This window comes from Trachypithecus francoisi, unplaced genomic scaffold (assembly GCF_009764315.1).
Source record: "Trachypithecus francoisi isolate TF-2019V2 unplaced genomic scaffold, Tfra_2.0 Lachesis_group15, whole genome shotgun sequence".
Lineage (NCBI taxonomy): Eukaryota > Metazoa > Chordata > Mammalia > Primates > Cercopithecidae > Trachypithecus > Trachypithecus francoisi.
The window spans coordinates 80,302,019-80,318,071 of record NW_022681460.1 but is presented as its reverse complement, the minus strand read 5'-3'; the positions used below and the strand labels follow the sequence as shown (position 1 = coordinate 80,318,071).

Sequence of the window (16,053 nt, the reverse complement as noted above, 5' to 3'; positions counted from 1 at the left end):
TGCAAGAAGTAAGTAAACAGGTCCTGGCTGGTGTGCCTGCCAGCCCAAAGACTTGGGTCAGGAGCTTCTGAGAACCAGAAGCCCAGATTCGAATCTTGAGAAGCAGCCAAAAGTTTTGCTACAGGAACACATCTTACAGTCAACTATTATGCACATTATTGCAAACAAGGAAGCTTCATGATGAGGGGTGGAGGTGTTAAACGAAGGGCTCCTTTCTAGAATTTCATCTTGACAGTTAAACTGATCCTAGAGAACTTATTTTCTACATTCAACAGTGTTGGGGAAATAAGTTTTATACTCAGAGGTTATGCCATAGTGAAGGACAGTTCTCTTTACCAGAAAGCCAACTCCAAAAAGAAAGCTTTCGTAGGATTTAATTTTAAAAGTTACAGAAGGAGAAATCTGAAGATACCCCAAATCTCAATACGCTAAATTTAAAGATATATCATTTATTAACAGTGCCTATGAAGTGCAGCTCACATATGCCAAGTGCACTGCTCCCAGCCTCCTCCCTACATTGTTTTACACCCTGTGCTCGTCTGTACCATCTGGTCAGGTGTGTCAATCCTCCTTGGCACTTTCTCATGATTCTTTTTTTCACAACTATTCCTAAAGGAGCATCAAGGATGAAGAACTGTTGAATGCAGTTCTTCTCACTGTCAAATACTACATATTACTCTTCAAATCAAAATTCAAAGTGGGGCCGGGAGTGGTGGCTCACACCTGTAATTCCAGCACTTTAGGAGGCTGAGTTGGGCAGATCACTTGAGTTCGGGAGTTCGAGACCGGCCTGGCCAACATGGCAAAACACTGCCTCTACTAAAAATCCAAAAATTAGCCAGGCATGGTGGTGGGCGCATGTAGTTCCAGCTACTCGGGAGGCTGAGGCAAGAGAATCATTTGAACCCGGGAGGCGCAGATTGCTGTGAGCCAAGATCATGCCACTGCACTCCAGCCTGGGCAACAGAGCAAGACTCTGTCTCAAAAAATATATTTACAAAAAAAATTTCAAAGTGGTTCCTAATAAAAAAACCTTATAGATATTTTTCAACAGGCTATTTCTCAAATTAAAAAGATACTAAGGAAAATAATTACTGAAGAGAAAATCCAAATGCCATTTAAATATGTCAACCATAACTCACAGTTTTACAAGAGCTAAGATAGTAAAGAGGTAGACAGCATCACTGCTAGAAAACTAGACAAACACTAAAACTGAATTTTATAAAAAAAGAATAAGCCTAAATACCATGAACATTTAGCCTATGGAACCTCAGACCATGAGGAAGTGATGAAACGTCCAATGATAGACTATCAAGGCTTTACAAAGCACTGTATCTGAGAACTGGTAAGTATTCAGTTTGACAATACAAAATGTGCCAATAAGGAATTAATCAGGGTAATAAACAAGGTATATGACCAACATGTCTAGCTTTCTAACAACAAAGCAAGTTATTTCCAAGTTCTAGAAAGCCATATCTCAAGGGATTAGAAGACAGACCATTAAGGAGGAAGAGAGAACTTGAATTGGCAGGGACTGTGCTATATAATGGCACTTCCGTCCATAATCAACTTCAGAATGCATACTCCACAGGAAATAAGAGATACTATGGCTCTTCAAGCCAGCAACGGTGTGTTAAAATTAAAAAAAAAAAAAAAAAAGAATAAAAGAAATACTATGGGGAAAAAAGAATGAGGGAGAATAAAGATATGAGCGCCAAATACAAACTCCATATTATACCTGGGCTCTGGGATCAACACTACCTCCAGGCTTTCCTAATTCATGTGAGCATGGGTTAGCATTAAAAAGGCACTATTTTACTTTGAGGTGATTACATTGCTTTACTCAAAGAACTTGGTGAAATGGCTAAAGTTTTAAAAACAAACAAAACTAACAATGCTAAGTATGAGTGAGGATGCAGGGCAAGCAGAACTCACATACGCTGATTGTAACAATGTAAAACCATTGAGACGCTCTGGAAAAGTTTGGCCATTTCTTATAAAGTTAAACGTACAGTTACATGAATCAGTAATCCCACTCCTAGGTATTTACTGAGGATAAATGAAAACTACGCTCACACAAAAACCTGTAGGTAAGTGTTTACAGCAGCATTATTCATAATTGCCAAAACCTGGGAACAACTCAAATGTTCTTTGATAAACCATCTGTGATACTTCCATACAATGGCAAACTACTTCATCAAGAAAAAGGGACTACTAATATGCACAACAGTGTGCCTGAATCTCAAAAACATGATGCCAGGTGAAAAATTCAGACTCAAAAGGTTAAGCAATGTGGGGCCAGGTACATGGCTCACGCCTCTAATCTCAGCACTTCGGGGTACCGAGGCTGGTGGATCACCTTTGGTCGAGAGTTCAAGACCAGCCTGATGGGGTTTCATAGAAACCCCTTCTCTACCAAAACTACAAAATTAGCCGGGTGTGGTGGTGCATGCCCGTAATCCCAGCTATTTGGGAGGCTGAGGCAGGAGAATCGTTTGAACCCAGGAGGCAGAGGAGGTTCCTGTGAGCCAAGATCATGCCATTGTACTCCAGCCTGGGCAACAATAGTAAAACTCCGTCTCAAAAAAAAAAAAGGTTACACAATGTATGATTCCACTTTTATGACATTCTGGAAAAGGCAAAACTAGGAACATGGTAAACAGATCAGTGGTTGCCAGGGGTTAGATGTAGGAAGAGAGTCTCACTACAAAGGTGCAGCATTAGGGAATTTGGGTTGGAGGCAGAGGACTCTTTGGGATTATGTTAACAGTGGTGCTTACATTACTCTATACATTCAACAAGAACTAAAAAACGAAAGTCTTGCTCTGTGGCCCAGGCTGGAGTGTGGTGCTACCATCTCAGCTCACTGTAACCTCTGCCTCCCGGGTTCAAGCAATTCTCCTGCCTCAGCCTCCTGAGTAGTTCGGATTACAGGTGTATGCCACCACACCTGGCTAATTTTTATATTTTCAGTAGAGACAGGGCTTTGCCATGTTGCCCAGCTGGTCTCAAACTCCTGGGCTCAAGTGATCTGCCTGCCTCAGCCTCCCAAAGTGCTGGGATTACAGGTGTAAGCCACCGCACCTGGACTGTACGCAAATTTTTAAATAAATTTTTTAAAATCCCTCTGCCTATTCAAGGATTTGTAATTTTTCCTTTCACCAGCAAGCTTTATGGGAGGGTCTATTAAACTGGCTACCTTTCCTTCCCAAACTGCTTATCTAATAATCACTTATAATCTGATGTAGCCCCAAGTCTTGCACCAACAACTGAAATTCCTCTTCTGGGGTTGGTCAGTGACTACTTGTAACCAAATGAACAGCTTTTTATAAAATGTCTTCATCAGTCTTTGAATCCCTTACCTCTCCATCCTTCTCAGCAGGTGTGACATTGCTCAGCTGTGCTTTTCCATCTGTCTGCTTTGCTGGTTCTTCCTCCTCCCACGCTTTACAAGTCGTCTCACCCTTCTGTGGTTTTTCTGAGCTCTCCTCACTCCCAAACCTTCAGTCATTATTCCTTTATGGGTGAATCCCAGAGTCCTGATCTCTATTTTTCTCTTTTAGTCCTATACTTCCAGTTGCCTTTTGAACATTTCCACTTACAGATCTCTCTTATACCACACATTTTCATATCTAAAGCAGAGGGTTTTTTTTTCCCTGTTTCTCCCACCAAAACCTGATTCTGCTGGACACAGTGGCGCATGCCTGTAGTCTCAGCTACTCGGGCAGTTGAGCCAGGAAGATCACGTGAGCTCAGGAGTTCAAGTCCAGCCTGGGCAACATAGCAAGACCCGCCCCCCCACCTCTTTGGGGTAAAAAACAAAACAGGTCCTCCTCATGAATATTTTCCAATAAGTCAATAAACCAAACTCAAACTTGGAAGTCTCATATGTCACCTTTTTACGTGCAATCCTTTGACACATGCCCCTGCAGAACCTTAATCGTCTCTTCCTATTGCCATGCTAACGACTGCCTGGATTTCTGCTGGAATCTCAAAGTTGGTGTGTATGTCACTGAACTCTTCTTCAGCCCATCCTCAAGTCTACATTGCTACTTTGAAATGAGGACCGGCTGAGTAGACCTAGCCCTTCATTGATCTCCAGAGATTTGGCTAATCTGGCTAGGCAGATGTTTCTCATGTATTCCCATCCCTCCAGATGCACCCTTCCTAAAGCAGTAAAAGAAAAAAAAAAAAAAAATCAATGGAAGAGAATGACTTTCCCAGAGGCAGGAATTTTGCTTTCATCAGCTAAAGGCACAGCTGAGCTCTTGTTAGAACTTGCAATCAAGATTTCAAGATTCATGGGTACAGAGCTACCTGACTATGCCTGCTTTAATCAATATTCTTTATTCTCAAGCATCCTCACTTCCCCCCACTACCCCTTCCCAGAAAAATATACTAACCTCTCAGTTTGGCCTTCAGCCCTTCCACAATTTGGCTTCAGTGAACAGTCATTCCTAACTGATCTAGGACTTTCGTTGAGCTTTACACGTGTCAATATGACCAAAACTTTGCTCTTTTTCACATCTGCACCTTTTTCTCCTTTTCCTCCATCCAATTTTATATCCCACTTACCCACTTTTAAAACTTTTTTTTATTTTTTAAAACAAATTTTTTTAATTTTATTTTATTTTTGTGAGTAAATAGTAGGTATATTTATGTGGTACATGAAATGTTTTGATACAGGCATGCAATGTGAAATAATTACATCATGGAGAATGGGGTATCCATCCCCTCAAGCATTTATCCTTTGTGTTACAAACAATCCAATTACACTCTTAGTTATTTTTAAAAGTACAATTAAGTCACTGTCTATAATCACCCTGCTGTGCTATCAAATAGTAGGTCTTATTCTTTCTTTTTGTTTTTTTTAGACGTGGTCTCGCTCTGTCGCCCAGGCTGGAGTACAGGGGTGCAATCTCGGCTCACTGCAACCTCCACCTCCCGGATTCAAGTGATTCTTCTGCCTCAGCCTCCCAAAGAGCTGGAACTATAGGCGTGCGCCACCACAGGCTAATTTTTTAATTTTTAGTAGAGATGGGGTTTTACCATGTTGCCCAGGCTGGTCTCAAACTCCCAGCCTCATGTGATCCGCCTGCCTCTCAGCCTCCCAAAGTGCTGGGATTATAGACGTGAGCAACTGCTTCTGGCCTTTTTTTTTAAAAACAAAACAAAACAAAACGAAACGAAACGAAACGAAACGAAACAAAAAAAACCATTAACCATCCCCACCTCCCTGCCACCTCTCACTCCCTACCCCCACTACCCTTCTGGGTCTCTAGTAACCATCCTTTTACTCTCTATGTCCATGATTTCAATTGTTTTGATTTTTAGACCCGACAAACGAGTGAGAAGATACGATGTTTGTCTTTCTGTGCCTGGCTTATTTCACTTAACATAAAGATCTCCGGTTCTACCACTTTTTAAAATTTAACTTCAGTGCTGTATCCAGTATGTTCTTCCTGCTGACCATAGCCGGAAGTGATTTCTCCTTCACCGAACTCTCATAACCTGCAACTGTTTGTTGGTGAATTTTGTCTTCCTTGCAAAATTCAAGGATCATTTGTTCAACAGCCTTCTAACCACCACAATGCTGAATATAAAGAAGGCACACATTTCTTTTTTTTTTTTTTTGAGACGGAGTCTTGCTCTGTCGCCCAGGCTGGAGTGCAGTGGCCGGATCTCAGCTCACTGCAAGCTCCGCCTCCCGGGTTTATGCCATTCTCCTGCCTCAGCCTCCCGAGTGGCTGGGACTACAGGCGCCTACCACCTCGCCCGGCTAGTTTTTTGTATTTTTTTTTAGTAGAGACAGGGTTTCACCGAGTTAGCCAGGATGGTCTCGATCTCCAGACCTCGTGATCCACCCGTCTCGGCCTCCCAAAGTGCTGGGATTACAGGCTTGAGCCACCGCGCCCGGCCAAGAAGGCACACATTTCTTATTCTAAGCCTCAATATTTTCAATTCTTACATCAATACAAGGCCTGAGTTTTTAAAAATAATTCTTCCAAATGATTATTTCTCATGCATTGGGAAGCAAAGATGTTAGAATTTTTTTTAGAGAAAATGCCAGTGTAAATAAACTGTGTAAAAATATTTCACACACGCCTATCAATATCACATAAATGCATGCTCCTGAGCACAACTGCCTAGTCTAATAATGTTTCCCCCTACTTAGCAAGATGTAAAGGTAACAGCCATACGGGATAGGAGAAAAGCTATCTAGCTACGCAAATGAAGCATCTCTTTCAAACAGGACAAGCTTAATACCAAATTGTCATCTGAGCCCCTATTTGTAGATATTTAATGTAGACCCTGAGAGTTAAGTGACACTACAGGGTCACTTTTTCATATGGAAAAGTTCATGAAACAATGGTCACAAAAGAGGCCATGTTCACCACACACGTTGCTAAAGTGGACAAAAAGCCCAGTTCCACATTCTAAGTCATGACTCATTTCCCAAAATATCAACAGAATTGACAGGTTATTGGTATTAACTTATTCCTTTGTGCATCAAAGTTTCCTGAATTAATCAAAAGCAGCTTTAAATTTGCTTTTAGTTCAGGAGGTTTTTAAAACAGGCTATCAAACTAGGAAATTAGTGCTGTACACTTGCTTTCCACAGCTCTTGAACATGAACATAAAATTAAATACACAAAGCTTGGATCAAGGCAGTTTTGTGAATATCACCCGACGTAGGTCGACTACTCAAAAAAGCCTGAAGAAGGACTCGACATCCTCTAGTGGTGATGTCTTAAACTTGTTTCCAAGGCAATTTTTTTTCCCCAGCTCTTAATTAACTTTGGCTGTTGGCAAGAAAAATCTATTGGAAGAGCTTTTCATCCTTAAAAAAAATAAACGTTTTCACCACAAGGAATGTGATTTGACTAACTTTGAGAAGCAGATAAATATATACCCACAGAAATATAGTTTTTAAATGTTGGATTTATATAATAGCTTTCGATACGCTTAAGAACAGTCTCATTTCATAGGCTGCACGCCACCACTGTCAATTCATCTTTGATACACACACACACACACACACACACACACACACACACACAAACACACACATAATTCCGAACACATTACAGGTATCATTTTTATAATAACCTGATATTCTAACCTAAAGTGCCCTAAAATTAGACCAGTCTTTGTACAGAGACACAAAAACTAAGAGCTATTTAAGAGTGGACTCACCAGGCGCGGTGGCTCACGCCTGTAATCCCAGCACTTTGGGAGGCCGAGACCGGCGGATCATGAGGTCAGGAGATCGAGACCATCCTGGCTAACACAGTGAAACCCCGTCTCCACTAAAAAAATATAAAAAAATTAGCCGGGCATGGTGGCGGGCGCCTGTAGTCCCAGCTACTTGGGAGGATGAGGCAGGAGAATGGTGTGAACCCGGGAAGCGGAGCTTGCAGTGAGCCGAAATCGCGCCACTGCACTCCAGCCTGGGCAACAAAGCGAGACTCTGTCTCAAAAAAAAAAAAAAGAGTGGACTCTACCTCATAATAATGAGATCTAAAAAAATTAAAATTAATCCCTCAAGAAATGTTGCCATTTAAGGTGGCAATTTTCAACTCTTGATGGTAATACAGGTTTCTCTGTCCACCGCCACCCACCCACCCCCCATTTCCATACACACTTCTGATGGTTTAAAAAAATGAGACTTGCAGTATTTGGGTGTGTATAATGTGAAATATGTTCACCAGAATAAAGTGCTAAATTAAAGTCTCATATTCAGACATAGGTCATGTGTTTTAAATACATGGAATAACTTAAGTTGTTGAAATTCAAACAATCCCACTTGTTCTCTCAAAATAACTATCATCTAGAGTCAAAAAAATACATTTACACCTTCCTTCTTTCTTTGGCACCTGCTGACACAAATGCTTCTGAACACTAAAAACATTAATAGTAATCTTGGGGTAGAAAAATAGGAAAGAGATGTGAGGCCAGAATTAAGTTTTCAGTGAAATTATAAAGTATAATTATTCAAGACCATATATAAAATGTGTCCTTTGGAAATTGAAGTTCTTAGGCAAAAGTGTAGAAGAAATGTTTTCTATGAAGGAGATAACAGCCAATTTAATTCCCTTTTTAATAAAAGAAAATATTACACTGACAGGCACATGGTTGATTTGTATATTAATTGTTGGAAGCACGGCCTATTCCTTAACATGTTCAGGCACTGAATATGCTACAGTTTGTAGTTAGTTCACTTACGTCTGAACAAGTTGTTCATGTGCAGATTCTACAAACTATTTTTGAGCACAAATTGACACTTAGCTCGCTAGAACAATGTTGTTTCACACGCAGTTACTGAGTCAGGGTTAGGCACCAAATTGGGGAAGCCCCGTCCCAGCGTCTAGCTCATCAAATTCCCGAAAGCAATTACGAAGGCATCTCTTCTCCACCCCAAACCAAAATAATGATCTACCAATCTTGCAAACACATTAAGACAAACTCCCTACAGGAAGGAGTATGACTTAAAAATAAACAAGTTCAAGGTACTTTGTCAGTCTTAACCTCAAGTATCTTGGCTGAAGGGATTAAATCATAAGACGTTGGGTACCCAACCTCTTCCTAGCAATAGCAGATACATAATTTGCAAATACTGTTTCAGAGCTCTGTGGACCTTTCACGTTAAAATAAGCATCCTTGACGGTGGGGAGACAGTGATTCTTACATTTAGGAAACAATTGCTTCCGATTGTGAGTGTACGGAAGTGGAAAACAGCTTGCAATTGGAGAGTCTAAGAATTGAATTTCTTTTTAAAGTAAGAAACTGCCTCACCGTCCCCATCCCCAAGTGTAGGAAGATACAGAAACAGCTTACTGGCCAAGAATAGAAGAGGGAACCAGTGGGGAGGGATGGATTTGCAAGATAGCCTCTGGAGAAAAAAAACTACGAGGGAGAAAAATTGGCTTCATACTATGGAGAGATGGGCGGGGGTGGGAAGCCTTGCTGCTAGTCTTGGGGACGTGATCCCCTGTCCCCAAGTGTGCCCCTGGAGGTTGTAGGGGAGGGGTATCCTCAACACAGAGGTCTGACCACCAAATCCCAGGCTGCAGAGCCAACAATCCTCCTTTGGGCTCCTGAACAGACTGAAAACAAAAAACTCTCGAAGAACTCTGACAAGTCAACGAATGTCTGATCCCGTCAAGCCCACACTCGCAACCCCGCGCCATGCAGCACTGGGCCCCGGCCATCCCGAGCTCGGTCCCCTCGGACGAGGGTCGTCGCCACTGCGGGCACTGGGTTGGGGGGCGGGCCGCTCACCCCGCGGTCCTGCCCCACACCGACCCCGCCGAGGAGCCCCTGGCACCCGGGGCGACCAGGGAAGGCGGGAGGAGGTGCCCAGAAACTGCTCGTCCTGCCAATCGCACCTGGCCGTCTCTCTGGCCGCTGGCTCGATCTGGGGGATACGATTTCCCATTCAACTGAATTAGACCAGAGCCTGCGGCGGGGAGGTCAGCGGCCGGGGTCTGTTTCCCCCCACCCGCCCGCGAACCCCGGCTCGCCTCCACCTGTTGCGGGAAAGTCGCAGTAAAGCGCTCGAGGGCGGCCGGAACCCCGGCTGGAGAGAGCCGGACTGCCGAGGCGCGGCGGCGAAGGGCGGGGGAACGCGCGCTCGGAGCCCGGGTGCGCGGCGCGCAGGGCCGGTTGTTCCGGGCCGCGGCCGCGCGGGCGCGGAGGGGGCTACCGGCGCCGGGTGATTTCGGTGCCAGCCCGCCGGCCCCTGCCCGCGCGCACGGGACCCCCACTATCCCCGCTGCGCGGTCACCTGTTTCGCTCCGTACTGCGCCGTCGCCGCCCCTGTGGCCGTCGCCGCCAGCTCCTAGCTCCGCCATGGTGCTCCGATGACGCGACCGGAGAGCCGCTCCGCCCTTTCCTCGGCTTGGCTCCCGCCGGCCCCCGCCTCCTGGGCCAGCGGCCCAGACAGGTGAGCGCAGTCTGGGGACGACGGAGGGCGGGGGCAGAGAGCGCGGCAGTCGGCTGCGGCCTGGGCCCAGCGCGCCCCCTCGCGGACAGGTGCGGTGTGGCAGCCGCTCCGACCGCCGCGGCCGAGTTTCGGCTGGAAGAGCGGCGGGCGGAACCAGCACCTCTGCCCGGAGCTTCCGGTCACCGCGGCTGACCCGCTGAGGGCTCCCGAAGATAGGGAGCGGGGTTGGCGAGGCTTGGTGGCGCCTCCTGGAGTCTGGGACGAGCGGCGGTCCGAGGAGCAGCCCAGGTGGGACGAGAGTACGGAGACGCTATTCCCCTCCGAACTCTGAAGCAGCCAGGTCACTGTCCGCTCCGCGAGGGCTGGAGTTCACGGTGACAGCCAGCAGAGCATCTGATGCCACGTGGAGAGACGAAGTACATGGGTCGGATTCCACGCTGGGAGCTGGCCTGGATCTGCGCTTTAGGAAGCCACTGCGGACCACCCTATCTTGTCGCCAGGTCTTCGCATCTGATGAGCCTCAGGGCACACAAGTTAGAGAGGCTTGTGCCGGCTGAGGTGGCTTTCCTTTTTCTTGGTTTCCCATTAGTAACGACCTTGTGACTTCTGGCTTACTTAGGAAGACCAGAAAAAAAAGGCAATAGGTAACGAATTTTTTTTTTTTTTTTTTTTTTTTTTTGAGACGGAGTCTCGCTCTGTCGCCCAGGCTGGAGTGCAGTGGCCGGATCTCAGCTCACTGCAAGCTCCGCCTCCCGGGTTCACGCCATTCTCCTGCCTCAGCCTCCCGAGCAGCTGGGACTACAGGCGCCTGCCACCTCGCCCGGCTAGTTTTTTGTATTTTTTAGTAGAGACGGGGTTTCACCGTGTTCGCCAGGATGGTCTCGATCTCCTGACCTCGTGATCCGCCCGTCTCGGCCTCCCAAAGTGCTGGGATTACAGGCTTGAGCCACCGCGCCCGGCTACGAATTTTTTTTTTTTTTTTAAAGAAACAGATTATTGGCCGAGGAAAAAACAATTTCGCCCTAAAGGATAAGCAACAAAATACTGAGGGGGGAAAAAAGCCTACACAAATGGAAACATACGGAACAAAATCAAGGAGCGACCAGTTCCGCATGGTTACACTAAAATGCACTCCCACACTCTGGCTTGGCTGAAGATAACCAGCAAGCTCTGAACAGTTTAAAACCCTTCCAAGGACTGCAGCAGCACTGGACACCCAAGAGAGTCTGAGAACAGTATTGGATTCTTGTTAGGGTTACAATTTTCACTATCTTTGCGTGCAAAACTTGCCACTCTGAACCCAGCGAACTATTTTTATTTGGTTTACTTACTGGATTTCTGGATGACTAGGTCGAGATTTAACTAAAGAACACTTCTGCTATGGTCTGTGATGATGAATTTTCCTGTAGTGCCATTTCTATAATGGAATAGGCAAACTGACCATTTAGAATGTGATATTCCTAAATCACATTCAAATCAGTCTTATCAGAGACTTCTAATAAATAAAAATAAAGCACCAGGTGGCTAGAGGTAGTTTTTGACCTCAGCTTGGGCCTCAGCAAAGATTTTTTTTTTTTTTAACTACATTAAAACATCAGAGTTTAAGACACTTTTCTCTGAGCATGAGAAATACTCTCTTGGCTGAATTTAGAGAGTTGAACTATCCGGAAGAACCCCGGAGAAGGAAAGTGAGTTATTTTCAACCTTCTGATTTACCAGGGACTGAAATCAACCAATGGGTTGTTTCTTTGACCAAAAAAAAAAAAAAAAAGAGTCAAGACTTGTGATGTTTGTTTTGTTTTGTTTAGTTTGGTGTGTACTTACTCATTGTCCCTTTCTTTTGATAACCTATATTTGTCTGCCACAAGTTAAACAAAAATAAATGAAATAAGGAACGCACCAAAATCCTGGATACAAAATCCTGTATAGACAGTGTGTTCCAAACCTAAGGAGGTGTCTGCAATGGGGTAGGCTGCTGAGTGACTCTGCAGAGAATGGATGACATCTGTTAAATGTCAAACACCATCACGATGTACTTCAAGTTGTACTTTACTTGGAACATGGAAGCCATCTGTCTGGAGCTCCCACATCCATTTCAAATCTTCAGGGTTCCCCATTCCAGGGGAGGAGCTGAACCTCCTGACACCATCCACTCCCCTCCTGCCTCCTTCAAACATCATCCCTTTTTTCTCCCCAATCCCTAAATGTTTCTGCATCCAGGGGCTCTACCCCAATAAACACAGCTAAGACTCTTTGATTCTGAAAATATCTTCCTTTAACTTCCCACCCTCCAGAATCTGTTGTCATATGTTTTGTTCACCAAAGGTAATAAAAATAAATGTGGATTTTGGTGCCATTATTTTTCATTAAAAAAGTTATATATATTGTTTTTCATGCCTATGTATACAAATCAAATCCTTATTTTTAAATCCATCATTCCCCTAGACTTTCTGCCCCTAGAGTTTCTACAGCACTTGATCCTCTAATCACCTTGCTCTTGGTCTACCATTGGCTTGGTTTTTCTCATTCCTCTGTAGCAGTCCTTTCGTCTTTGTTGACTCAGATTCTTCCTCCCTTCTAATCCCCCAGTATTTTTACCGTCCCCAAATTGTAAGCCACAACCTTTTTATCTTTACTGTCTCTCACAGCCCTCATTTGCTATTACTTCCATCCTGGATCCTGGTGACTCCCAAATCCTGAATATATACCCTTAATCTCACTCCTGACTTCCACTAACACATTCTGAATGGTCCCTGCACAGTTCTATCAAGATACCCTGCCATTAATTTAATATGTTCCAAACCAGATTAATTTTGCAATATATAACCAGTTTACACAGACCCCTCCCTTGCTCAAAAACCTTTAATAGATTCCCCGTTCCTATATAATTAAATATTAACTCCACCTCCTCACCATCACTGCCACCACCCTCTAACTGGGCCCTGAGCTCTCTACTACCCATTTCCACTTTTCACCTCTGTAACTCATATTTCTAGCCAATGGAGTTGTTCATTCTCCAGAATACCTTCCAAATCCCTGCTTTCTAGCCTTTGTTCTTGAAGCCGCTCTGCCCAAAGTGACTTCCTTCATCCTGACATATTTAATAATACTTTCCCTCTGAGGCCCAGGTTAAGGTTTACTTCCTCCATGAAGCCGATTCTTCCTGCCCCGGCTCCCAGCATGCCTGTCCTTTGGACCTGGCCAGGGCTTGCTGGGCTTGGTACTTGTCCAGCTGTTAAAATAGACTAGGCATGAGTTATTGCAAATTTGCCTCCTCAATCTGTTGCACATTTTTGGTAGTAGGGACTTTGTCCTCTACTTCTCTATAGGGTGTCCATAAAGTCTAGAACTATCAGTTATTTTATTTGCTCACAAGTTGCAGATGTTCTTAATGACATCATGTGCACCGCCTGCATTCTGAACTTGGTAGGCATGGTATATATCTTTTGTGTTGCTACCGTGCCTCACACACGGTGGACATTCAAATGGGTTAATAATAATTCCTCAGTGCCCGACTTCTTTATGTGGTGGCCTAGGGATGAATGAAACCAAGTATCCAATGACAGGAGAAAGAGATCAAAATGCAGTTAAAAGGAAACATTAGATCTACTTCTCCCAGCAAATTCCTGTTTTGTTTCTTTTGTAACACTGCCACCACCCCTGCATAACTGTTCTGTTTCAAATCATCTTTCTAGGCTCAGCTTTGCACCTTCCCTCCTCTGGAAAGCTTTCCTTGACCCCTTCTGACAGTAAATGTGAGTACAGCACTGACTGCACCACTGTTGTTTCTGCTTTGTCTTGATTCCTTGACAAGAAACTTCAGGAGAAAGAACTGTATCTTGTTGGTGCACCACAATATGTAGTACCCAGTATTTAATAAATACTTTTGAATGAAGGATAAGTGATGACAATAGCAAGCATATCTCAGTGTTTACTATATGCTAAACATTGTGCTGAGCACCTCTCCTGCATTCTTTTGTGTTCTGAGACAGAGTCTTGCTCTGTCGCCCAGGCTGGATTGCAATGGCATGATCTCGGCTCACTGCAACCTTCACCTCCTGGGTTCAAGCAATTCTCGTACCTCAGCCTCCCGAGTAGATGGGATTACAGGCGTGCACCACCATACCTGGCTAGTTTTTGTGATTTTAGTAGAGACGGGGTTTCGCCATGTAGGCCAGGCTGATTTTGAACTCCTGGCCTCAAGTGATTCACCCACCTCGGCCTCCCAAAGTGCTGGGATTGCAGGCGTGAGCCACTGCACCCAGCCTTCATTTTCTTATTTACATCTTCTAATGGACCTATGTGGAAGGTACATCATTTCCTCCATTTCACAGATGAGAAAGCTGAGACTTGGAGAAGCTAATTAACTTGTTCCAGGTCACAAGTTGAGTTACAGTTTTGCTTCAGGCCTGTGTGTGTAGCCTCCTGCTACACTAAACAAGTGATGAATGTTAACCATCTTGCTATTCCCTCTATAGAAAGGGGCTCTCCATTTCCCTCTCTAGCCGCTGCCTGAAATAAGGAGGTGAGGCTTGATCATGTTAAATTACCTGTGAAACTAATTTTTTTTTTTTTGAGGCGGAGTCTCGCTCTGTCGCCCGGACTGGAGTGCAGTGGCCGGATCTCAGCTCACTGCAAGCTCCGCCTCCCGGGTTTACGCCATTCTCCTGCCTCAGCCTCCCGAGTAGCTGGGACTACAGGCGCCCGCCACCTCGCCGGCTAGTTTTTGTATTTTTAGTAGAGACGGGGTTTCACCGTGTTAGCCAGGATGGTCTCGATCTCCTGACCTCGTGATCCGCCCATCTCGGCCTCCCAAAGTGCTGGGATGGGTATCTGGGCCCCACCCCAAACCAGTAAAAACAGTTTTCCAGCTGGACACAGTGGCTCACGCCTGTAATCCCAACATTTTGGGAGGTCGAGGCAGGATGATCACTTGAGCCTAAAAGTTTGAGACGAGAGTGAGCTGAACAAGTGAAACCATGTCTCTACAAAAAAGTAAAAAAATTAGCCAGGCATGGTGGCCCACGCCTGTAGTCCCAGCTACTTGGGATGCTGAGGTGGGAGGACTAATTGAGCCCAGGAGGTGAAGGATGCAGTGAGCTATGATAGTGTCACTGCATTCTAGCCTGGGTGACAGAGACTTTGTCTCAAGAAAAAATAACAACAAAAAAACTCAGTTGTCCCAAGGTGGTGGCATCAATATTTTTGAAAAAGCATCCAAGTCATTTTAATGTGAAGCTGAGTTGAGAATCACTGGCCTAGATTGATCCGAAAAGTGTTTCAAATGCAAACCTTTCCATAATGGAGCCTTCCATAATGGAACTGTCTTCTTTTGTGCCTGAGACCCAAAATTCTGACAAATGGCTAATGATGTTGGCCTGGGAATGTGTTATGAACCATGTAGGGACACAGGATCATCTGCTCACAAAGACAGGGTAGGAGGAAGGTGCCAAGGGAAGACTGTATCATTGAAGATTTGGTTTAAGATGGGTACCTTGATCCTATATACAGTCAAAAGAAGCACTTCACCATTAGAATTGAGAAGATGAACTGTGGCTGAATAAACAGCTTCCTCTGTGTTTCAGCATGAGCCAAATGACATATCATTGAATTTATACCTCACTTCTTTCAGAATATCCACACAGGATACCAGAGACAACTGTGTCCTCCAAATTAGGATGTTAAAAAAGAGGCCAGAAGCAGTGGTTCACACCTATAATCCCAGCACTTTGGGAGGCCAAGGCAGGAGGATCACTTGAGTCCAGGAGTTCAAGACCAGCCTGGATAACACAGTGAGATCCCACCTCTACTAAAAAATTTAAAATTAGCTGGTTGTGGTGGTATGCCTCTGTAGTCCCAGCTACTCTGTAGGCTGACATGAGAGGACTGCTTGAGCCTAAGGGGACAAGGCTGCAGTGAGCTGTGATCGCACCACTGCATTCCAGTCTAGGCAACAGAGCGAGACCCTGTCTCAATCAATCAATCAAAACATTAGTGAGAATGTTTTGAATACTCTAATGCAATATAAAATATATTGTACCTTGATTTTCACATCGAAATAAAGATGTCTTCTGCTTTGTCAAAGACTGTTATATATGAGTGAAATC

The 16,053-nt window shown here is 44.6% G+C and overlaps 1 protein-coding gene across 2 annotated transcripts in view; it reads right to left on the bottom strand.

Moving 5' to 3' along the window:
* The window catches only part of MAP7 (microtubule associated protein 7), a 218,707-nt gene extending 208,106 nt beyond the window's left edge, over positions 1 to 10,601 (bottom strand). Inside the window, exon 1 of one of the 2 annotated variants that reach the window (XM_033235361.1) lies at positions 9,788 to 10,601. In XM_033235361.1, the coding sequence (XP_033091252.1) occupies positions 9,788 to 9,854 (67 nt within the window). In that variant the 5' untranslated portion in view covers positions 9,855 to 10,601. The remainder of the gene's footprint in view (positions 1 to 9,787) is intronic. The other variant, XM_033235358.1, reaches the window with a different exon arrangement.
* Between the last annotated feature and the right edge of the window lie 5,452 nt (positions 10,602 to 16,053).